Raw genomic sequence first — 23,296 nt, 5'->3', positions numbered from 1 at the left:
CTCGATACAGAGGTGGAGTGGGCATAACCATCCCAGGGTCCACAGGATGGAGGAATAGAGTATGGATTAGAGCGGACTTACTGATATTCTATTCCGGAACTATTGTGATTAGTAATGGAAGTAAATGTAGCATTGAGATAGAGAAAGTAGCCATGGTAGCTGCTGAGGGTGGGGAGTGGAAAGAAGAGATGTGATGTGGGGGCATTTTCAGGGCTTGGAGTTGTCCTGGGTGGTACTGCAGGGACAGTTACCGGACATTGTATGTCCTCCCATGGCCCACTGGGTAGACTGGGACATAGTGTAAACTGTAATGTGGACCATTGACCATGAGGTGCAGCAGTGCTCAGAGATGTATTCACCAAGTGCAATGACTGTCCCACGATGTTGGAGGAGGTTGTTGTTATGGGAGGAGTGGGGTGAAGGGGGAGTGGGGGAGGTATTTGGGGACCTCATATTTTTTGAATATAATATTAAAAAAGAAATAAATAAAGACAAAGAAATTAAAAAATAAATAAATAACAGGTGTTTACTGAGAACCACTCGGCCTTCCCGCCCATGGGCTCGGAGCAGCCACTGACCCATCTCGGATCTCCAGGGGAGGCCATGGGTTCCCAGGTCCTCCCCAGGCCTCCCGGCCAGAGGGGGCACCTGCGGAGGGGCCGAGGCCGTGGGCTGGACGGAGCTTCTCCAAGGTGCCAGTTGGGCTCGGCTGGGGAACAGCGGAACTCGAACCCAGATCCTAACCCCCAGGAGGTGCAGGACGAGGAGGGCCTGCCCAGAGGCAGGGCTGGGGCCTGTTTCTGGCCAGAGCTGTCACGGGAGCGGCGTGGACGTGGGGCCCAGGGGCTGCCGCTTGGAGCAGCCGCTGGCTTGGTTGTCATGGCACCGGGGACGGGGGTCTCCATGAGGCCTTTTGCATGCCCTGCCTGGTCGCCAGCGCCCGAGGGGGCGCCCGGCCTGGGTCCTTATCTAGGATGACGGCCTCAGGGGAGCGGAAGAGGCGGGAGCAGCAGACAGGATGGGCGCTCCTGGTGAGGGGGGCCGCGGAGGCATCGGGGGCCAGGACCGTCCCCTGAGCCACAGCCCTGCCCAGAGGTCTTTGGGGTTGGTCCTCGCCCGGCGCCCCCTCCACCTCCCAGTCCTGGGAACAGCCCCCCAGGCACCCGCAGGCCTCCCCTCCCTCCGGGAAGCGCCCCTGGTGGCCCCAGGCCATGGAGCCTCCCTGAGCTCCGCGGTGCCATCGTGGCCTGCCCGGGGCTGTGACTGCCCGCCTTGTCCCCAGCTCTGAGCGGGGCTCCGCGGCCGCAGCCTCGCGTTTGCTCCCGTGTCCGTGACTGCATTCACTCATGCAACAGCGCTTCCTCTCGTCCAGCTCAGGGTCGGCCGGGGTGGGACGGTGACACGGCAGGGACCAATGGAACCTGCGTCTCCCCACCCCCTGGCGCCCGCGGCCGTTTCCTCGCCCGTCTGTGTGCAGCATCGTCCGTGGCGTTTCTGGTGGCTGAGCCTGTGGGTGGGCACGAGTGGAGCCCCTTTGCGGGCCGCCGTGGCCAGGGCTGCAGCCTCTTGCTGTGTCTGTCTGTCCCTTGCAGAACGACCTGGCCGCCGGGAGGGACAGTGCATCCCCACCGCCCAGGGGGGCTGGAGGGTCCACGTGGCGTCTCCATGCAATGACAGTGGCTGAGCTCAGCGTCAGACCCGTGGCCGGTGTGGCGCCCCAGGCCGGCCCCGCGGCGACTCTGAGGACCTGAGGCTGAAGTCGGCCACGACATACACTTTTCTATATTTGGGTTCTTGGTGTCTCCACAGAGGAGGGGCAGTGGGAGGGAAAGGAAGGAAGGGAGGAGAAAGGGAGGGCAAGAGGGGAGGGAGGGAGGGAGGAAGGAAGGGAGGGGGAGGGAGGGGAGGGAATGAAGGAGAGGGAGGGATAGGGGAGGAAGTCACAGGTCTCCTCAGACTTTCTCGTCACAGTCCCCCCCAGCAGTTCTCCTCACAGTCCCCCCCCCCGCAGTTCTCCTCACAGTCCCCCCCAGCAGTCTCCTTACAGTACCCCCCAGCAGTCTCCTCACAGTCCCCCCCAGCGGTTCTCCTCACAGCCCCCCCAGCAGTTCTCCTCACGCCCCCCCAGCAGTTCTCCTCACAGCACGCCCCCAGCAGTTCTCCTCACAGTCCCCCCCCAGCAGTCTCCTCACGGTCCCCCCCAGCAGTCTCCTCACGGTCCCCCCCAGCGGTTCTCCTCACAGTCCCCCCCAGCGGTTCTCCTCACAGTACCCCCCCAGCAGTTCTCCTCACAGCACGCCCCCAGCAGTTCTCCTCACAGTCCCCCCCCAGCAGTCTCCTCACGGTCCCCCCCAGCAGTCTCCTCACGGTCCCCCCCAGCAGTTCTCCTCACAGTCCCCCCCAGCGGTTCTCCTCACAGTACCCCCCCAGCAGTTCTCCTCACGGCCCCCCCCAGCAGTTCTCCTCATGGTCCCCCCCAGCAGTTCTCCTCACAGCCCCCCCAGCAGTTCTCCTCACGCCTCCCCCAGCAGTTCTCCTCACGGCACCCCCCAGCAGTTCTCTTCACAGTCCCCCCCCGCAGCTGTTCTCCTCACAGTCCCCCTGTCCAGCAGTCTCCTCACAGCGCCCCCCAGCAGTTCTCCTCACAGCCCCCCCAGCAGTCTCCTCATGGTCCCCCCCAGCAGTTCTCCTCATAGTCCCCCCAGCAGTCTCCTCACAGCGCCCCCCAGCAGTTCTCCTCACAGCCCCCCCAGCAGTTCTCCTCACAGTCCCCCCCCAGCAGTCTCCTCACGGTCCCCCCCAGCAGTTCTCCTCACAGTCCCCCCCCCGCAGCTGTTCTCCTCACAGTCCCCCCCCCAGCAGTTCTCCTCATGGTCCCCCCCAGCAGTTCTCCTCACAGCCCCCCCAGCAGTTCTCCTCACGCCTCCCCCAGCAGTTCTCCTCACGGCACCCCCCAGCAGTTCTCTTCACAGTCCCCCCCCGCAGCTGTTCTCCTCACAGTCCCCCTGTCCAGCAGTCTCCTCACAGCGCCCCCCAGCAGTTCTCCTCACAGCCCCCCCAGCAGTCTCCTCATGGTCCCCCCCAGCAGTTCTCCTCATAGTCCCCCCAGCAGTCTCCTCACAGCGCCCCCCAGCAGTTCTCCTCACAGCCCCCCCAGCAGTTCTCCTCACAGTCCCCCCAGCAGTTCTCCTCACAGTCCCCCCCCAGCAGTCTCCTCACGGTCCCCCCCAGCAGTTCTCCTCATAGTCCCCCCAGCAGTCTCCTCACAGCGCCCCCCAGCTGTTCTCCTCACAGTCCCCCCCAGCAGTTCTCCTCACAGTCCCCCCAGCAGTTCTCCTCACAGTCCCCCCCCAGCAGTCTCCTCATGGTCCCCCCCAGCAGTTCTCCTCACAGTCCCCCGCAGCTGTTCTCCTCACAGTCCCCCCCAGCAGTTCTCCTCACAGTCCCCCCAGCAGTTCTCCTCACAGTCCCCCCCCAGCAGTCTCCTCACGGTCCCCCCCAGCAGTTCTCCTCATAGTCCCCCCCAGCAGTTCTCTTCACAGTCCCCCCCCGCAGCTGTTCTCCTCACAGTCCCCCTGTCCAGCAGTCTCCTCACAGCCCCCCCAGCAGTTCTCCTCACAGTCCCCCCCCAGCAGTCTCCTCACGGTCCCCCCCAGCAGTTCTCCTCATAGTCCCCCCCAGCAGTTCTCTTCACAGTCCCCCCCCGCAGCTGTTCTCCTCACAGTCCCCCTGTCCAGCAGTTCTCCTCACAGCCCCCCCAGCAGTCTCCTCATGGTCCCCCCCAGCAGTTCTCCTCACAGTCCCCCCCAGCAGTTCTCCTCATGGACCCCCAGCAGGGCCCTCGCGGTCTGCCCCCCACAACAGCGTGCCCGCCTTCTGGAGCGGCCTAGCGCCAGCTGGAGCGTGTGGGGAAATAGAAGACGAGCGCGGGCAACAGCAGGGCGCCGAGTGTCTACACACAGCTATTCGGGGACGGTCTTCTATTTTTATCTCGAAATGTGTCCACCCTCTGGTCCCAGGCCCACGGCCGCTTGGGGCCCCTCCCCCCGGGCCCCTCTGAAATAACCCCTCCGGGGCCTCAGTCTCCCCGTCTGTGGCGCGGGCACCTCAGTGCCCGTCTAGCGAGGCTGCGCGGCGGTCAGCGCCGGGCCTGGGGGCTGCGCAAACCTCTTCAGAGCCGCCGCCGCGGGGGGCGCGGAGGCAGCCGAGCCCGGCTCGTCCCCGACGCTGTCCAGGCCCCATTAAAGCCAATTAGGGAGGCGGGAGGGCCGCAAAGTGCTTGGCCCGGGGCACGGGCTGGTGGCCACTTAGGGGACAATCGAATTCCCCACCAGACAAATGTGATTACGGGGGCGGCCCGGCCCCGCCCCCGCGGGGCCCGGAGCATAAATGGGCAGCGGGCAGCGGCGGGCCCAGCCATGCAGCCCCCCGGGCCCAGCGCGCGCGAGGCCGCCTCCATGTACGGCACGGCGGTGGCCGTCCTGCTGGTCATCCTGGTGGCCGCGCTGCAGGGCCTGGGCCCCGCCCCCAGCCCCTTCCCCTACCGCGTCCCGCTGGACCCCGAGGGGGCCCTGCAGCTGTCCTGGAACGTCAGCTACGCCCAGGAGGTCGTGCACTTCCAGCTGCTGGTGCGCCAGCCCCAGGCCGGCGTCCTGCTCGGCATGTCCGACCGCGGCCAACTGGAGAACGCCGACCTCGCCGTGCTCTGGACCGATGGGGACCGGGCCTACTTCGGGGTGAGTCTGCCCCCCGCCGCCCTCCCTCGACTCTCAGCCCCCCGCGCCCAGCATGCCATCCCCACTGAGCGCTCAGGGGCCCCCTCAGCCCTGAGCGGGGCGATGACCCGGGGCCGGCGGGGCCAGGGCGGGTGTCCAGCCCTTCCCGGGTGCTCGCTGCCCCCAGCTAGAGGAGCTGGCCTGCGGGGCGCAGCACGCACGAAAGGCACGGCTCGGGAGGGACCCACGCATCACACCCACACACCCCACGTCCCTGCTGCCACCCACCAAGAGTGCAGGTGCTCACACACACACCCAGCTGCCCACTCCCCAGCCCCAGGGAGCACACGCTAACACACACACTCACACGCATGCACAAACATGCGCACAACCAGCCGCCCACTCCCTTCCCCCATGGTGCAGCTGCTCACACACACATGCACACAAACGCACACAAGCAGCCACCCCCTCCCTTCCCCCCGAGAACACACTCACACATGCACACACAAACACACGCACAACCAGCCACCCCCTCCCTTCCCCCAGGGAGCACACACTCACACCCCCCCCCCCACAGTTCCCCACTGCCATATCGCCAGCTCCCCACACCACTGTGAGTCCTCTGTGGCTGCGTGTGGCCCAGCGTAACACACGTTGCACTCCCAGCACGCACGGTGCAGCACACGCAGCCCTGCTCACGTCTGTGGGAGAACTTCCTGGGTGCAGGCACCCCCAGGCGAGGAGCGGCCCCGCTCGGGGGAGCTGAGGAGAAGCCCGCTCACCGCCCGGACCCCCCTCCACCTGCCTAAAAGGGTGGGGCGGGGGAAGCCCTCCTTCCAGCCAGGAGGCCGCAGGGGGCCCCCCCAGCAGGGAGACCCTGGCCCCTGCCTCCCCGCCGTCCCGAGAGGGACCGGCCCACCAGGGCTTCTCACCCCCCACTCTCCCCATGAAACGGACCCCGGGGGGGCGGGTTCAAGTCAGGAGGGGCTTTCTCAAGCCGTGCGTGGAGGAGCTCCCCCAGGGACGTGGGGGCCCCGGCGGGGCGCGAGCTCGGCCTGGGAACAATGAGCCCCCCATGCAGCCAGTGCGTGCCTCGGTCTCCTCGGCTGCCGAGTGGGGGGCCGGCCCCCCTCCACCGTTCTGGTTGCCCCGTGTTCTCCCGAGCTGGTGGGGCCTGAGGCTGATAGTTGGGGAGCTGGCCCCGCGCCCCCAGCTCCCGCCACTGCCCATTTCACAAGGGGGCCCCCCGAGGCTGGGCGAGCCGTGCTGCCGCCTTGGGGCGCCCCGTCTGCCCTACCCCCCACTCGATCGCCGAGAAGGCCCCGGCCACCCCTGCTCCTTGCCGTCAGCTGTCCCCGGGGGAGGGGTGAGCCCCCACCCTTCCCGCGGTGTGGGGGGGCGCTCTGTGTAAGCCCTGGCCCGGGAGCCACCCCGAAGCCACCGGCGTTTGTCCTTCCAGGCGCTTTTCCGGCCCCAGCGCCGCCCGCCTGCGAGGCAGGAGAGGCCGGCGCCTTCCCGCACGGGAGCGAGATTAAGTTGCACAACAGATTCCTACGAAAACAAATGCCGGCCTCGGCTGTCCCGCCTTAGCAATATGTTCAACAAACACGTTCTAGATTTCCAGCTGAAACAGCACAGGCTCGCTTCTGCCTCGGTTTAAAATCAGTCCTCTGCGAACCGCGGCGGCCCCAGCTGGTTTTCAGGGTGCTGCTTTCCTCCAGGGACAATGTTGCAAAACCTTTTGCAGATTTCTTTTTTTCTCAAGGAAATACAGAAAATGTGGTTTAGCCTGGATGGTAGGTTTAAAAAGAAAAAGAAAAAAATAAAGCACCTTCGGCAAAAGGTCTGCGGTGCTGCTGAATCAGAAGGGACCCCTGGTTGTCTAGAAGGTTCTCCCCGCCCCACCCAGCATGCCCAGGGCGCCATCCTTAAGGCAGTGCTCACTCAAGGTCACGCAAGCGCGGGGTCGGCACTGGGCGGCAGGCGCTGCCGTGGGCTTGGCGCGCTGGATGCCTCACTTGCCTCACCCTGACCCGGCCCTGTCTCCATGCCTCCCATTTCTGAGATTTCATGAGCGGTCCGCGTCCTTGCCGGGAGTTTGGGCAGCTTCTTAACAATACAGATTCCAGGGGCCCACCCCGGGGGTCTGGGAATCTGCATGGCTAGGCGGCCAGGCCAGCTGGCATTGGAGAGCTGCTTCAAGGCCGCCGAGTGAGCAGAGGATCAGAGCTTCTCTCTGCCGTGTCCTGGGAGACCCCGAAAGCGGGCGCGAGCAGGGCCCGGCTCAGCTGGGCGCACCCCCCGAGCCGCGCCGTGCTAGCTGGGCCCGGAGCCCATGGCCCTTGGTGCGCGTGCCCGGCCTCGCCCCTGCAGGACGCCTGGAGTGACCGGAAGGGGCAGCTGCACCTGGACTCGCAGCAGGACTACCAGCTGCTGCAGGCCCAGCGGGCCCCGGAGGGCCTCCGCCTGCTCTTCAAGAGGCCCTTTGCCACCTGCGACCCCCGGGATTACCTCATCGAGGTGCGGTGGCCCCAGGCTGGGGGCGGGTGGGCCCGTGGGCAGCACTCCTGCAGCCTGGGGCGGCGCCGGCCGTGGCCCTTCCTGTCCCCGGGAAGGCCGGGGCTCGGGGCAAGCCCCGTTTACACAGAGAGGAGGCTGAGGAGGGGAGCCTGGGGCAGCCGGGTGGGGACCGGTCACTTCGGGGAGGGCCAGCTCTGTTATTAGCTCCTGACCCCTCAAAGAAGTAGCTTTCTGTTGACATATAGCCTGAGGGGCTGACGCCGTGCCGTCCCCAGCGCCTGGGGCCGCCGAGGGAGGGGGCCGGATGTGAAGGCAGGCCCTGGTCCACGCGGGCCCAGGAGTGGCCGTGGCAGTGGCACGAGTCTGTGTCGCTAGATTCACTGAGCAAGACAGACATGTGGGTGACATCTGGTCCAAACGGCGGGCTCTGGGGTGGCCGGCCTGGGGTTGAACCCCAGCCTCCTCCCCTCGGGGCCCCAGAGGCTGCCCCCCGGGCCCGGGCGAGGGTCAGCGAGGCGAGCGTGGGCGGGCAGGGGGCCTCGAGGCTCCCCCCCGGGCACCCCGGAGCCCGCCCGCACCAGGGCCCGGGCAGGCGGGTGACCGGGGCCTGCCTCCGGCCGCAGGACGGCACTGTCCACCTGGTGTACGGGATCCTGGAGGAGCCGGTCCCGTCGCTGGAGGCCATCAATGTCTCCCGCCTGCGCACGGGGCTGCAGAGGGTGCAGCTGCTCAAGGCCGACCTGCCCGTGCCGGCGCTGCCGGCGGACCTGCTCACCATGGAGATCCGCGCGCCCGACGTCCTCGTCCCCGGCCAGGAGACCACGTACTGGTGCTACGTCACCGAGCTCCCGGAGGGCTTCCCCCGCCACCACATTGTCATGGTAACAGGGAGGGGGCTGGGGTCCACGTCCCTGGCCCTTGTCCCAGCCCTGTCCTGCCCGGCGCCGGCCGTCTCGGGTTGGGGCCCCAGGGGCCTGCGCGGGGCCGTGGACACCTCCCTGGGGGCTGCCCATGGTCCCGGCCGAGATGCCTCCCCGCCTGCACCTCCCCTGGTGGCCCCGGCTGTAACTGACCCTCTGTCCCCGATGACACCCCTGCCCCCAGGGACCCCGCGCTCCAGCCTCCCCGCCTGGGCACGGCCACAGCGGCCCTCGTCCTCGTCTTCCTTCGGGGCTGGACCCGCAGGGTCTGGCAGGCCCCCTCCTCCCCTGGTGCAAAGCCGGCTCACGCTGGCTGCGCCCGCCCCGAGGCAGCCAGTGCAACAGTGGCAGCTGGCGCCTGTTGGACGTTGACCATTTGCTCGTTCATTTAGTTGCCTCGTAGAGTTTGGGACCAGGTCACCCGGCAGGCCTAAAGGGGCGGGAAGGCACGTGCTGCACCCGCCATCCCCCCCAGAACTCCCGCTCTAAGCCCGGGGCTGCCTGCCTTCGTGGTGGAGCCGTGGGGGCCCAGGGCCCTCGAGGACCACTGCCTTCCAGCCCCGCCTTGTCTGGAAAGGGCCCCGTTCTCTTTACTCTGGCTCGTTCCATGGCATTCTGGAAGCTTCTGTCCCGTTCCCAATGGGCGGCCCTGCTCCCATGACCCTGACCCCAGAAGCGCCCTGGAAGTCGCCCTGCTCAGGCCGCTCGCTCCTCAGCTGGCCAGGCCCCGAGTGGGGAGCGGGGGTGGGGGCGGGGTGGCCCCCCCGGCTCACGGGCTCACCCCTGCAGTACGAGCCCATCGTCACGGCGGGCAACGAGGCCCTGGTGCACCACATGGAGGTCTTCCAGTGCGCGGCCGGGCTTGAGAGCGTCCCCCACTTCAGCGGGCCCTGCGACTCCAAGATGAAGCCCGAGCGCCTCAACTACTGCCGCCACGTGCTGGCCGCCTGGGCCCTGGGGGCCGAGGTGCGTGCCCCCGCCCGGCGCCGCCGCCCCCGCCCCAGGCCGCGTCCCCCTGCCTTTGCGTCGCCCGAGCTCCCACCGCTCCCGCGGGCCGTGGAAACGCACACGGCCCACGAGCTCTGGCTTCTGTGGGTGCGTCCCCCAGCGGCATTTCCTCAGCTCCTCCCCTCCACCCGGGGCTGGGGGGGGGGCACCTGGGGGTCAGGCTTGGCGCGCCCCGAGTCTGAGCGTGAGCAGGGAGAGCCTGGCTGCCACCCGGCTGCGGCGGCGTCTCAGGCCTGGGCGGCGGGGCGGCTTTGCGCACACCCCCTTCCCAGAGCCCTGCCGTCCCCACCCGCCCGTGCCCCGGGCCCTGGGCCCTCCGTGCCGGACACCCTTCCTTCCCCATCCCCAGGCGTTCTACTACCCCGAGGAAGCTGGCCTGGCTTTTGGAGGGGCCGGCTCCTCCAGATATCTCCGCCTGGAGGTGCACTACCACAATCCTCTGAAGATGCAAGGTAGGGGGGCCTGAGAGCGGGCTTTTTGGGGCCCCCATCCTCCCCCTGGGGGGGCCTCGCTGGTGCCTGGCATCCAGCCCAGCACCCCACAGGGCCAGGCCTCCTTGTCACGGGAGCCCGCTGCTTGCGGAGCCGCTGCAGCTCACCTGGCTCACTGCCCAGCCTCCTGGGGCCCCCCCGAGAGCAGCTCGCCCGTCGCTGCCTCCCCAGCACCGGCCCCGCTTGGCCGCCACCAGCGACGTCCCAGCCACCACCCGCCCGGCCCAAGGCTAGGCCGAGGTCTTTTGCACCCCCATTTGACAGATGAGGAAACTGAGGCCCAGAGGTGAAGGGACCCCACCAGGGTCACAGAGCGAGTCAGGGCTCGAGGTCAGGGGCTCCGGCGCCGCTCCATCTTTGACTTCTGTCTCGCAGCCTTGCGAACTTGAACCCGGCAAGGCCGGCCGGAATCCGAAGCTGCTGCCCTGCTTTCCGGTCACCAACCCCTTAGAAAGGGGGTTCAAGCAGAGTCAACGCAGCCCCCCTCCCCCCACACCGCCTGTCCCCGCTGTCTCGTGCTGGCTGGAATGGGGTGGTTCTAGGGGTGTTAACCAGGGGTCTGAGGGCTGTGGAGGGGACCCCCTAGAGCCGGGCCCGTGGCCCGCTCCCCCTGGGAGTCTAACTTCTGCCCCCTATCCCCCCCTCCTGTCCCTCCATGACAGGCCCCCAGCACCCACGCTCCATGGCCCTGCCCTCCCCAGACCAGGCTGGCCTGGGACAGTGGCCGGGCCGAGGGCGGCCGTTCCAGAGCCAGCAGTGGTCCCTGCCCAGAGCCCAGCGGACACCCCCTCTCTGAAGGCTGCGCCCTGACCTGGGGCAGGTGCTCCCCCAGGCTGCCCTCCACGGGGCGGGGAGTCCCTCCCGGGGCGCCTTCCTGGCGGTGAGCTGCCCTGGGGTGTCTCAAAGCACATGTGTGCAGGATGCTCCCCCATGCACACGTCAGGGAGACAGATAAGCTGTGCTTGTGGGGCCCCGTGACTGACCGTCAGCGCTGGCGTGGGAGGCCCCGCTGGAAAGACATCCAAGGCTGCCCTGGGCTGGGCAGTGCAGCGCAAGCCTGGATTAGCAATGTCTGCCCTGGGCGTGGATTAGCACTATCTGTCCCAGGCGTGGATTAGTGATATCTGTCTTGGGTGTGGATTAGTGATGTCTGTTCCAGGCATGGATTAGTGATATCTGTCCTGGGTGTGGATTAGTGATGTCTGTCCCAGACATGGATTAGTGATGTCTGTTCCAGGCATGGATTAGCAATGTCTGTCCTGGGTGTGGATTAGTGATATCTGTCCTGGGTGTGGATTAGTGATGTCTGTCCCGGGCATGGATAAGCAATGTCTACCCCAGACATGGATTAGCGATGTCTGTTCTGGGAGCAGGAGGCAGGGCTCTGGTCTGTTCAGTACTGAGCAGGGTGGCGGCCCCTTTCCCCAACTACTGTGCCCAGGATGCTGGAATGGCTTGCCCACCTTCACGGCCAGGGAATGAGGGAGCCCATTCGAAGGCTCCATCCCTGGGCTCAGGTCCCGGTTGTGCCTTCAGGGGTGCCAAGGGCGGTCCATGTTAACTGGGTTTGCTTGGAGGTACCCAGGGGCAGGGGCCCTCCTCTCTCCCCGGCAGGGCCCTGGGCCACTGAGATGCACGTAAAGAATTTGCACGGAGGGAGGGCTGCTGTGTGTGCGGCGCGCTTCCAGCTCAGAGGGCAACCTCAGGACAAGCAAGACATAGTGTGTCCTCAAGGAACTTTTAGAAGGATGATAAGATGTGCACACACAGGACGTAGGAAGGGACCAGGGCTTTAGAAGAGAGACCCAAGGACACAAGCCAAGGGCGAGGGCGTGTCAACAGAGGAGAGTCCCCACAGCAGGGGGCAGCATGGTGGTGGCATTTGAAATGAACCTTGGAGGAAGGTGACCTGCTGGGTACGGCATCTGGGTAGGAGGGGCAGCCTGCACGAAGATAGGGACATGGCAAAGCAGAGAGAATGTCTAGGAAATGACAGGCTGCAGAGGATGGGACGGGGACTGGGGCAGCAGGCAGGGTTGCTGGATCACCCTGTACCTGAAGGTAGAAAACAGGAGCTGGGATTCAGAATGGCAATGTCAGCTGATACCGCACCAGCAACTGAAAATATTTCCCTCTCTCCTTTTACTCCCTCCTCTCCTTTCATCTGTAGTCACACAGCTTCTTCCCCTCTCCCTTTTAATGATAGTTTTATTTGTGTCGTGGGACTGAAATAGCCTGATCAATAAGAACCTCAGCTCCAGGCCGGGTGCACGGCCCTGGGTGAGGGCCTTGTTCTCCGCCCCTCTTTTCTGGCCTCCCACAGCTGCTGTGAGGCTGGGGGGAAGCGCATGCCTATAAAACCCCCAGCTCAGAGCGGGCCAGGACGTGCTCCCTTCATGCCTGCTAGCCGTCTTCCCCCCGCCCGCGTAAGCAATCGTTCCTGCCACCGTTGGAGTTATCTGCTCTCCTCACAGAAAAGGGGATAAGTCAGCTCGGGCCTTAGCGCCGTGTAGGATTTATGGCTCATTTAAACCTGAAAGCAAATGGATTTTTGAAAACTCCTTAAGCAAGCGGGAAGCCTGTCTCTTCCTGATTTCCTGGTTGTATTTATGGATCCCTTGCCAAATATAAGGACGCTCCTGTCACTTCACAAATCTTGAGAAGGGCTGGTTTTCTATAAATATCGAGATTCTGCAATTATTTCATTACTTAATCCCCATCCGAATTTAAACCAATCGCATCTCCTTTTCGGCTGTTATCCTCTGATGTAACCAGCCCAGAGACTCAGAAGCTGTTTGCGTTTGGATGCTATAGCGGAGATGGAGGAGGGAGGAAGGCAGAAGGCAAGGTGGGGCATCCTCAGCTTTTTCTAGAACAATTGCCCAGGGAAATTGCCCCCCCAAACGCTTGGAGCCCCAGCGAGCCAGCCCTGGGCACCACCCCAGCTTGGCGCCACCCCAGATGTGCAGTCTTGGGCAGGGTCTTTGGCTCCGGGTCTGAGCCTCAGTCTGCCCATCTATAAAATGGGGGTGCAGGATTTCCATGGAGGCACTGGGCTCCGCCTGAGCCGTTTCTGGTGGCCAGGGCAGGTGTGAGGATCTGTACCACTCTTCTTTTGTCACTCGTTGTATTGAAAAGGGCATACCTGGGTATTGTAGGAAAAGTGGATGTGCAGAGGGGCCCAGGGGAGATACAGCTCCCTCCCAGCTCCCCGCTCCCAGCTCCCAGCTCCCAGCTCCCAGCTCCCTGTCCTGAGGTCAACCTGCTGGCCAGGCCGCGGCGCCAGCCGGCTTTTTTTTCTCTGTGCTTGTTTATTTCTTCCTTGGGCCTAGACCTGTTTAGCTGATGCTTTTCACATCATCTTTATCAGCAGATAAAGCATGGACTAAAGCTCCTTGCAAACCCCGTGTTCCCGGCAGCCGCGCTCCCTGCCCCCTCCGGCCCCTTCCGGCCACACTGGTGGTGTCTGTCCATCTGCCCTTTCAGCCCCACATTCCAAGGGCAGGTCACGGGCAGCCCTGCAGGCACCTCGGGGGGGCAGCACCCCGCCTCTGAAGGCGCAGGACTTCGCCGCTGACCCGCTAACTGCTCTTTCGGGCAGGGCAGGACGGAGGAGGCTACCTGGAGGCCCCGGGAAGGGGGTGCCCCCGGGAGCCCCCCTCTGGGTCTCTGGCCATCAGGTCCATGAGCCTGCTGGAGGCCTGAGGGGGGCCTTGACAGCCTCCAACGGCAAACTGCAGGAAGGAGAGTGGCCAGCGCCGGAGGCACCCGCCATCTCCCTGATGGCCAGCAGCCCCGACGTTGCCACCCAAAGGGGCCCTAGCCAGCCGCCTGGCCCTCCCGACCATGAGTCAAGGCCCAGAGGGGACAGCAGCCGGGCTGAGAGTGCCCGGCCCTCGCCAACCCCACGGCACCTGGATGGCGAGCCCGGGGCCAGAGCCCGCCCTGTCCTGCTCCGGGCCACCCTGTGCCCGCAGGCAGCCGTGAGGAGATGCACACCTTCCACGCACCAGCCGCCTTTGAGCAGGCCAGCGCAGCCCCGTTTGCCGCTCTCGGGGGCCACGGCTTCTCCGCGCGACAGGCTGCCGGGCGCCTCCGCTTGGACGGCGGCCACCAGGAGCCCTCGGGCCCTTTTCTAGTTGAGGAAGATCCTAAAAGCCCTTGCCAAGTGTCCACAGGGTTCCCCGCTCCTCACAGGCAGCGCCCCCTCCCCAAATTCGACCCACGTGTCTGCCCACTTGCTCGAGTCTTTCCAAAGCGGCCGCCTGGGTTCGCGCAGGAACGAAGGCTCTTCCTCTCCACGCGTGTCCTGCGCGGCGGGCGTGACGGACTCGCGGGACGGCCTGGCCTGGCGGGAGCACCGTGGCGGGCGGGGGCGGGCGCCTCTCACCCCGCCGTCTTCCCGCAGGCCGGCGCGACTCCTCGGGCATCCGCCTGTACTACACGGCCACGCTGCGGCCCCACGACGCGGGCATCATGGAGGTGGGCCTTGTGTACTCGCCCGTCATGGCCATCCCCCCGCAGGAGGCCGCCTTCGTCCTCACCGGCTACTGCACCGACAAGTGCACCCAACTGGTGAGTGGGGGCCGGGGAGCGGCCAGGGCAGGGCCGGGGGCGCTAGCCCCCTGCTGCCGGACTCAGAGGAGTCCCTACCCCCCTGCAAGAAGCGTGGCTCCCACCTCCCCGCCAGGTGCAGGCACCTGCCCGTCCACAAACTACAGTAAAAACAGGCTTTCATTGCCGGAGTAATATGTCAATCCATTCGCCTCTAAAAACGCGGTTCTCCTCGACCCCAGAGCCACGCCCCAGTGTCCGGGTTTGGTTGCTGCGTGCCCTTCAGGCTTTTCTCCTCGTTATTCCTACACGCCCCTGTGTGCGACGGAAACGCACGGGCTCCACGTGCGTGTGTTCACACACGCTGAAGCGTGGCCGTCGGTCTGGGACTCCCTTTTACTGCTGCACCGTCGGGCCCGGTCGTTCTGGGATGTGCCTAATCAGCGCCAGGATGAGCGTGAGGCGGAATCGGAGCCCGCGCCCGCTCCCACGCTGTGCAAGCACGGGCTGGCGCTCAGACTCTGCCGTGAAGTGGGGGGCTCAGCCACTAGGGTGGGCACGAAGAGGCTCCCCACATTCTGGGCCCGAGGCACCTCGCCCGCCGCCCCCTGCCCCCGGCCTGCCTTGACCTGCTCCCCCGCTGCTGGGGTCCAGGGTGCGGCCAGCTGCGCGACAACAGAAAGGGGCCTGCGAGGAAAGCTCACACGGGCTGCCCTGCGCCTGCGTGAGAATGTTTCTGACGGGGAGATTTCTAGCAGTGAAACTGCTGTGCAAAAACGACGTGAACTTTAATGTTTAACGTGAATATTAGTATCTAATGTCACAATTGTCACACGTGGTGAAGTGGGTGCCAGGCCCCATATGCTTACCAGCCCACCAGATTACTGGTATTTTCAACATTTTCTCAATGTTTAGCGAGAATGTCCCTGTCGATTTGCAAAGCTGGCAGATCTCTTCTTCTGTTTCTTGCCCAGTCTTCCTTTCCTGTGAATAGCTTCCCACAACTCTTCTCTGGTTTTTCTGTTGTGCTGTCTTCCTATTATTGATTTCTAGGTGCTCTTTTCATTTTACGGCTGTTGTTCTGTGGCGGTCACGAGGGCTGCAATTCCTCCCCTCCAGGCTCTGACTCCTTGCAGTGACCCACCAGGCAGGGCTCTCACCCCCACCTCAGAAGGGGGAAACTGAGGCCTGACGAGGCCCCAGGGCTGGTGGCTGCAGACGGGGGAACCCGAGGCTGGGCCCACCACAGCATGCTGCTCTGCAACAGGGTTTAGGATGAGCTTCTCTTTGGAGGTGACTCGTAGTGGGACAGACCCTCCTAGTGCCCTCCTGAGCTTCCCGTCTTCGGGTCACTGGGGGCTGAGGCCAGGTGGGCTGTGAGCAATGAATGGCCTCTGCGGTGCCTCGGCTCCAGCTGGTCTGAGCCGGGGACGAGGACGCCTGCGTCCCCAGAGCCCCCATCTGGGAAACTGCTCGCCAGGTCCAAGGCTCACGGCCTGGGAGCGGGTGGGGGTCTCTGCTCCTCGGGGCTCGCCGGGGCAGTTGGTGGCTCTTCCTGCCACCGCCCTCGTTCCCAGAGCCTGGAATCCTCTCCCGGCTGGAGAAACGCAGCCCGCCTTTTCCCCACCAGAGTCTCCCACCCCTTCCCAGAGAAGAAGGACACAGAACCCGTTGGCACGTCTTCCCCTTCCAAGCGCAGCCTCGTTTTGAAGATTGCGTCGTGCGTAGTGCCTGCAGTTTGGACTTGTCTCTTCTGCAGAAGGTCACCAAGAGCCATCGGCTTCGCAGGCCAGGTCTGGCCTGGTCCAGACACCCTCGTGAGGGAGATGGATCAGCCCAGGGAGATGCGGGGTCTGAGCCGCCTTCCCCAGAGGGGCGCGCTCCCCTGCACCTGGGGACACCTGGCACCTCTGGACGGCGGCCAGCCCCGGGGGCCGGGCAGGCTTCACCGGGCCCCTGACCTGTGGCCCAGCACCCAGGCCTGAGCCATCCTCCCTCGACTCCCAGCTGTCACTGGTGGCTCCGAGGATGGCCACTGCCAAGGCTCCCAGAGACGTAAAGCGGCATCAACCGCGACGAGGAAGGGCGGGGAGCTGGTCGCGAGTGAGAAGGACTGTCCAGAGGTGGCAGCCGGCGATGGCAGGAAGCACAGGGGCCTAAGGCCAATCAGCGACAGGGAAACCAGCACCGTAAACGTCCGTGGTGGACAGAGAAGCGGGTGCCCGCGTCGCAAAGAGAAGCCCGGCTTTCGTTCAGGAGGGACGGGCTTATCACAATTTCGGGAAATTTTGTATTGGGAAAACAGTTACCACCAGGTCAGGGAAAGCTTCCGTTTTCTGGAGAATGTCCTCACGCCCTGACGACGCAGGGAGGGGCTCGATTCGAGGGCGGGCCTTTGCCGCGCTGCCGGGCCACGGCGTGACAGGCGGTGGGGCCGGCAGCGGTGCAACGAGGGTCCCGGGGACAGCGGAAAGACCGCCTGCCTGGGGCTGCCCCGTGAAGCCCCGGGGCTGGAGATGGAAATGGCAGCTCTCGGAACGCGTGGCCTTTCCCCCGCGGCATGCGTGGCCCCTGGATGGCGAGCCTGGGGACCGGGAGGGCCCCGTCCCGCTCAGCCACGCAGCTGCCGCTCTGTCTGCGGGGCCTGGCCCGAGAGCTCCGCTGGACGGAAGGACGACCCTATGGACCCTGGGGGCTTGGGGGGCCCGGCGAAAGCAGCCGCCCCGGGCCGGGCGCCGCGCTCAGCGGAGGGGTGCGTGCTCGCCCCCTGACCCGCGCCCCCTCTCGCCGCCCCCCAGGCCCTGCCGCCCTCTGGCATCCACGTCTTCGCCTCGCAGCTGCACACGCACCTGGCGGGGAGGAAGGTGGTCACGGTGCTGGCCCGCGCCGGCCGCGAGCGGGAGGTGGTGAACAGGGACAACCACTACAGCCCCCACTTCCAGGTAGGCCCCCGGGCGCGGCCGGGGCGTGGTGGCCGTCCCCGACTGCCCTGGAAACGCCCCACGGCGCGCCGGCCTCGGGGCTGGGGTCTCGGCGCTCTCCTCGTTCCACGTCGCGTGGGCGGCAAGTGCTCCCCTACGGGCAAGGCTCTCGCCCCCACCTCACGGGGGGGAAACTGAGGCCTGACGAGGCCCCGGGGCTGGTGGCTACAAAGGGGGACCCCGAGGCTGGGCCCACGACAGCGGGCTGCTCTGCGACAGGGTTGAGGATGCGTTTCTCTTTGGAGTGACCCCAAGGGGGACCGGCCCTTCCAGTGCCCTCCTGAGCGTCCCCGTCTTCAGGTCACTGGGGGGTTTTCCTGGGGGCTGAGGCCGGCACACACCTTGGCGGTAACCAGCTCCAGTCCCGACACCCCAAAGCCCACCCAGAGCCACCCCTCGCCCCGTATTGTTCTTGTTTTTAAAGATTTATTCCCCCCCGCCCCGTTGTCTGCTCTCTGTGTCCATTCACTGCATGTACTTCTTTGTCCATTTGCATTATCAGGCAGCACCAGGAATCTGTGTTTCTTTTTGTTGCGTCATCTTGCTGCATCAGCTCTCCGTGCGTGCGGCGCCATTCCTGGGCAGGCTGCGCTTTTTTCGCGCTGGGTGGCTCTCCTTATGGGGCGCACTCCTTGAGCGTGGGGCTCCCCTACGCGGGGGACACCCCTGCGTGGCACGGCACTCCTTGTGCGCATCAGCACTGCGCATGGGCCAGCTCCACACGGGTCAGGAGGCCCGGGGTTTGAACCCTGGACCCTCCACATGGTCGATGGACGCCCTATCCGTTGAGCCACGTCTGCCTGCCCCGTATCGTTTGGTCTGATGGTGGCCTGGGGACCCAGCAGCCTCCTGTTAACTGCTGGCCGTACTTTTAGGATAAGCCACCCCTGGCTTCCAGCTGAGCGGCTGGGACAGAACTCGGGGTCCCAGGAGGGTGGGGGTCCTGGCTTTGGGGATGAAGGGGAGACAGAGTTGGGGATCGCGTCTGAAACGTCGCCTCCTCCCAGGAGATCCGCATGCTGAAGAAAGTCGTGACTATTCAGCCAGTGAGTGCCCGGACGTGTGCCCCGGGGAGGGGTCCTCCGGGGAGGCGGGGGCCGGGGGCGCCAGGCCCAGAGGGAGAGACGAGCGCGGAGCCAGGGACGGGGCTTTGCAAAGGCCTTTCGGAACCCGGCTATGCGGGCGGGGGTAGGGTGCTGCATGGGGCCTCTCGGGGGACCCTGGAAGGCCCTCGGGGGGGCGGCCGTGGGTCCGATGGGCTGAATCGCACGGCAGGGCGCTTTCAGAGGAAGGGGCGGGCACCCCTGACCGCAGAAAGGAAAACTCAGGCTCAGGTGGGGACTGGGCCGGGGCCCCCCGAGTGCCACCCTTGCGCCGCTGGGCCACAGGGGCCAGACCGTCGCCAGGGGACGGCCCCGTGGGGGCAGGGACCGCCGCGGGTTCACCAGCAGTGGGGGGGGGCAGGGCTGACGGTGTCTTTTGCTTCCAGGGGGATACGCTCATCACTTCCTGCACGTACAACACGCAGGACCGGAGGCAGGCCACCGTGGTAAGTCGGGGGGCGGGGGCTCCCACGCGGGGGGGCGGAACTTCACCGCCCCTGGACGCAGCATCGGCCGGGAGCTTGGGGGCACTGCGGATCCTCGGGCCCCACCTGCCCTATCTGAGAAACCGGGGGCACTGCCTGGCAGGGGTCAGGCCGCGGCCTGCTCAGGCTGAGAACGGGGGGCCTCAGTCGGGGTTCCCCGGAGGACAGACACATGGGCGAGTCCGTGCAGAGAGCCCTGCTGAGAGCAGCTGGCTGGTGGGGCGAGGGGTCAGCTGCACGGGGCAGGCCGCGAGCTGGACGCACCGCTCGTCGATGCTGCAGGACTACCTCCAGATGCCCCGGGGAGGCTGGCTGGAAACGCCCCAGGGGAGGCCGGCGGGCTGGCCATTCTGGCAAGAGCCGGTGCCAAAGCAAGTCCAAACTCCTCTTCTGAAATGCTCAGTCCTGGCTTTTAAGGCCTCCAACTGATTGGGGGAGGAGACTTACCCCGGTCTACCTTTCTCCACGACTTTCGCCGCCACCTGACGCGGACGTGCCGGTGGGTGGGAGTGTGGGGGCAGGGACGCTGGCGTGCTCGCCGTGCTGCTCTGGGCAGTGAGCGGGCGAAGATGCCGGGGAACTAAGAGAAAGGCTGGAGGGCGCAGAGCACGTCTGAGGCGGGAGCTCCCTTGGCGGGCAGCAGTGCCCTTCCTGCCACAAGCTGGGTGGCTTGAAACACCACCAGTGCTGGAGGCCAGAAGCCCGAGAGCGCGGTGTCGGCAGGGCCACCCTCTCGCTGCACCTGTGGGGGCGTCCCTCCCTCTTTAGCTCCTGGCGGTGGCCACAGCCCTTGCTGCTCCTTAGCTCCTGGTCTCGGCACCCATCTTCCCATGGCCTCCACCTCCCCGTGGCCCCTGTCTTCCCGTGGCCCCTTCTTCCCATGGCCCCCTCTTCCCATGGCCCCCTCTTCCCATGGCCCCCTCTTCCCGTGGCCCCCTCTTCCTGTGGCCCCCGTCTTCCCGTGGCCCCTGTCTTCCCATGGCCTCCATTTTTCATGGCCCCTGCCTTCCCAGGGCCCCCTCTTCACATGGCCTCCTTCTTCCCATGGCCCCCTTCACGTGGCCTGCTCTTCCAATGGCCCCCTCTTCCCGTGGCCTCCCTCTTCCCGTGGCCCCCCTCTTCCCGTGGCCTCCCTCTTCCCATGGCCCCCCTCTTCCCGTGGCCCCCTCTTCCCATGGCCCCTTCTTCCCGTGGCCCTCTCTTCCCATGGCCCCCTCTTCCCATGGCCTCCATCTTCCCAGGGCCTCCATCTTCCCAGGGCCTCCGTCTTCCTGTGGCCCCCCTCTGGCATGTGCCTGTGTGTCCCACTCTCTTGTAAGGACACCGGTCATTGGATTTAGGCCCGCCTACTCCAGTGGGACCTCCCCTTAACTGGACGTCAGCTGCAAAGCCTCTTTCCAAACAAGCCCCGTTGACCAGCACATGGCTCTTTGGGGGTGCATTCAGGAGGAGCCTTCTCCACCTTGCAGGGGGGCTTCGGGATCCTGGAGGAGATGTGCGTCAACTACATGCACTACTACCCCCAGACGGAGCTGGAGCTCTGCAAGAGCGCTGTGGACCCCGGCTTCCTGCAGAAGTATTTCCACCTCGTGAATAGGTGAGAGCCTCGGGAGCGGGTGGGCGTGGGCTCGCTGTCCCCGGGGATGACAGGGGAGCCCCAGCATGGAAACCCTCCAGACACTGTTGGGTGGCTGGATGAAGGTGAGGAATCCGGGCTAAGTGGCAACCGTGCCACCGTTCCCCGCTGAGACGCCCGGGCAGGCATCGCTAATCAATCCCCGCATGCATCGCTTCCTTGGCCCAGTCTTCTGAGCAGATATCACCAACCACAGGAGGTGACACAAGACACGAAGCCTATTGGCCACGGCTGGTGTGGAGGCGGAGCCAAGGCAGGCTGGACAGGAGGTGGCACAAGGCCGCCCCCCGCCCCCATGCTGGCTGGCCTTGTCCCAGTGCTGCCCTTCAGGCTGGGTTGCTCCTCCTCCCCGCCAGGTTCGACAGCGAGGACATCTGCACCTGCCCGCAGGCCTCGGTCCCGCAGCAGTTCGCGGCGGTCCCCTGGAACTCGTTCAACCGCGACGTGCTCAAGGCGCTGTACGACTTTGCGCCCATCTCTGTGCACTGCAACAAGTCCTCGGCCGTGCGCTATCAGGTGCGCCCGCCCGGCGGGGAGGGCGGGGGCCGGCCCCCTTACCTGCGGGCTGCCCGGGGCGTGTCCGGCTCGGTGCCAAGCCCCACGTGGGACCCCAGGCCAGGGTGCCGGGCTGCACCTCCCAGCAGCTGGTCAGTAACGCTCCCAGGAAGCAGCGAGGGGAGACGGACAGGTGGTAGCCCGTGGGCCTGGACAGGCGGGCGTCCTGGTGGAGGCCGCGGCCGGTCACGCAGCCATGGGGAGGGTGGCTGTCCTCGCCCGGGCAACGGGACCCAGGCCTGGCTCGGCTCCCCAGAAGCGTCTGTGGAGCGAGTGGGGCGCCAGGCACCCTCCCCCAGAGACTAAAAATAAAGCGCCGGGCGGGGAAGGCGAGAAACGGAACGTGCGCGGCGGCCGCTTCCCTCCCTTATGGGAGCCCCACTGGGAGCGGGAGGCGTTTAATTCACTCCCCGGCCAAGCGCCTGTCGGGAGACCAGAGCTTATGCCGAGTTAGTCACGGAGCCCGGAGATCGGGGAGGCCGAGCGTTCCTGGAAGCGCCGGGGAGCCGGATTAATTGCTAAATCAAACATTTCCAGCGCCGAGGGGTGGGCTACTGCTGGGGGCTGTCTGGGCAGCGCGGCCTGGACGTCTGCTGTGGTTGAAAACTTGGCGTTTGGCGCAGCCTTGTCGGGAAGAGACGGCTACAGAGGCTCTGAGGCTGCGTGTTGGCGAACGGCTGAATTGAGGGGGGGCCGGGGAGTGGGGGGAGGCCAGATGGCTTCCAGGCTCCCAGCCTGGAAAACCGAGCTGCTGGGGAGGGGCGTCGCCGAGGTGGGCGCAGGGGGCTGGCGGTTTGCTGGGGCCGCCGGAGCTGAGCTCCACACACGGGGGGCTCTAAAGAAACAGGAAAGGACTGTCCCACTGCTCTGGAGCAAAGGTTCAAGGTCAAGGTCTCCTTAGGGCCACGATCCCCCTGAAAGCGGCAGGAGAGGGCCCTTCCAGCCCCTTCCGGCCCCTTCCAGCCCCTTCCGGCTCCCGGTGACAGCCGGTCACCCTCGGCACGCCTTGGCCTGCAGCCGCACCGCTCACTCTGCCTCGGCCACCGCGTGGCCTTCTCTGTGTGCCTCTCCTACTCTTGTGACCAGGACAGCAGCTGTGTTGGTCTTAGCACCCGTGTCAGGCTAGTGGGTCACATCTGCAAGCCTTTATTTCCAAATAAGACCCTGTGCCCGGTGCCGGGGGTCAGGACGTGAACATAGCTTTCAGGGGACACGATTCGGCCCACGACAGCGTGACTTCGGTTTGAGAGCAAGAACTCAAGAGGCCGCTGGGAGCATGGCTGGGAGGTGGTGCCTCAGTTTACCACCCGATCTTTCCTTGCAGGGCGAGTGGAATCTGCAGCCCCTGCCCGAGATCGTCTCCACACTGGAAGAGCCCGCCCCGCGGTGCCCAGCCGGCCGGGGCCGGGGCCCCTCCGGGCCGACTGTGGTCAACATCGGCAGGGGCAGGGCTTGACTCGCCCCGCCCCTTCCTCGCCCCTCCCCCACGCTGCCGTGCCCTCCCCTCTATGAAGACCGCCCCGCCCCTGGAACAGCGCTGTGTCCCCAGGGGGTAGGGGCCCAACAAGACCCCACCTGAGACACGGCCCGGCCCGGCCCCCTCCCCAGGCTTGGAGACCCCCGCGCGGCTGAGAGGGTCCCGGGCGAGCTCCCCGGTGGCCGGCCCAGGAGGGGGCTGTCACGCCCCGCTGCCACGGTGTGGGAAGCCCACCTCGGGGGTCCGGAGCCCACTGTCCCCAAAGCCCTGTCCATGCCCCGCCCCCTGCCCCCTGCCGGGCCGGCTGCCCCCGACGGCCCCCACGGCCCCGCCCGGCCGGGGCGATTTGTGTCTGTGTACGACGGGCACGCGCCTTCCTGAAACGTTTCCCGCGCAGCGGCTCGTGGGCGACTTCCTGCAACGGAGGCAGGACGGGGCACTTAGCTCGTTAAGAGCTGCCTGGGCAAATTGCTCCTCGGCAGCGTAAACAGATACTTTCGCCCACCCAGAGGGAAACCCCGTCAGCAACTACCGCCACCACGGAAAGGGGTAGGCCGCGCTCCCGGCAAGACGCGGGGCGACAGCCCCACGGGGCGAGGGTGTGGCCGGCCCCCGGCTGCTTCTCCCTGGGCGCGTAACAAGGGCGAACGGGCTGGGCCCTGGAGTCAGCCCCATGGGAAAAGCCCGGTTCTGCCACTTAACGGAGACAGGACTTGGGCCTCCCTGACCCTCAGTTTCCTCTTCTGTAAAATGGGACTGGTGCTGTGAGGGTCAACGAGACTATAAACTCATACCCAGTGCTCAGCCACCACCCCCGTGAGTCTTTCCACATCTCCTCTCTGCGCCGGGCC

General features: G+C 65.8%; 1 protein-coding gene across 2 annotated transcripts; it reads left to right on the top strand.

The window, feature by feature from the left end:
• The first annotated feature begins 4,418 nt into the window (after positions 1–4,418).
• On the top strand, positions 4,419–23,249 carry DBH (dopamine beta-hydroxylase). Of its 2 annotated transcripts, none has more exons than XM_004478427.4 (12): positions 4,419–4,736; positions 7,089–7,235; positions 7,859–8,116; positions 8,945–9,121; positions 9,513–9,615; positions 14,063–14,229; positions 17,007–17,150; positions 18,197–18,235; positions 18,679–18,738; positions 20,247–20,374; positions 20,770–20,929; positions 22,293–23,249. In XM_004478427.4, the coding sequence occupies exons 1-12, from the start codon at positions 4,419–4,421 to the stop codon at positions 22,422–22,424; spliced, it is 1,833 nt and encodes a 610-aa protein (XP_004478484.1). In that variant the 3' UTR covers positions 22,425–23,249. The 2 variants fall into 2 exon arrangements, with proteins under 2 accessions (XP_004478484.1, XP_012375079.1); XM_012519625.4 differs by having other exon boundaries at positions 4,432–4,736; positions 20,304–20,374.
• The last annotated feature ends 47 nt before the right edge of the window (positions 23,250–23,296 follow it).

The sequence above is a fragment of the Dasypus novemcinctus genome, chromosome 8, assembly GCF_030445035.2.
Source record: "Dasypus novemcinctus isolate mDasNov1 chromosome 8, mDasNov1.1.hap2, whole genome shotgun sequence".
NCBI lineage: Eukaryota > Metazoa > Chordata > Mammalia > Cingulata > Dasypodidae > Dasypus > Dasypus novemcinctus.
This window is presented reverse-complemented; position numbering and strand designations above follow the sequence as displayed.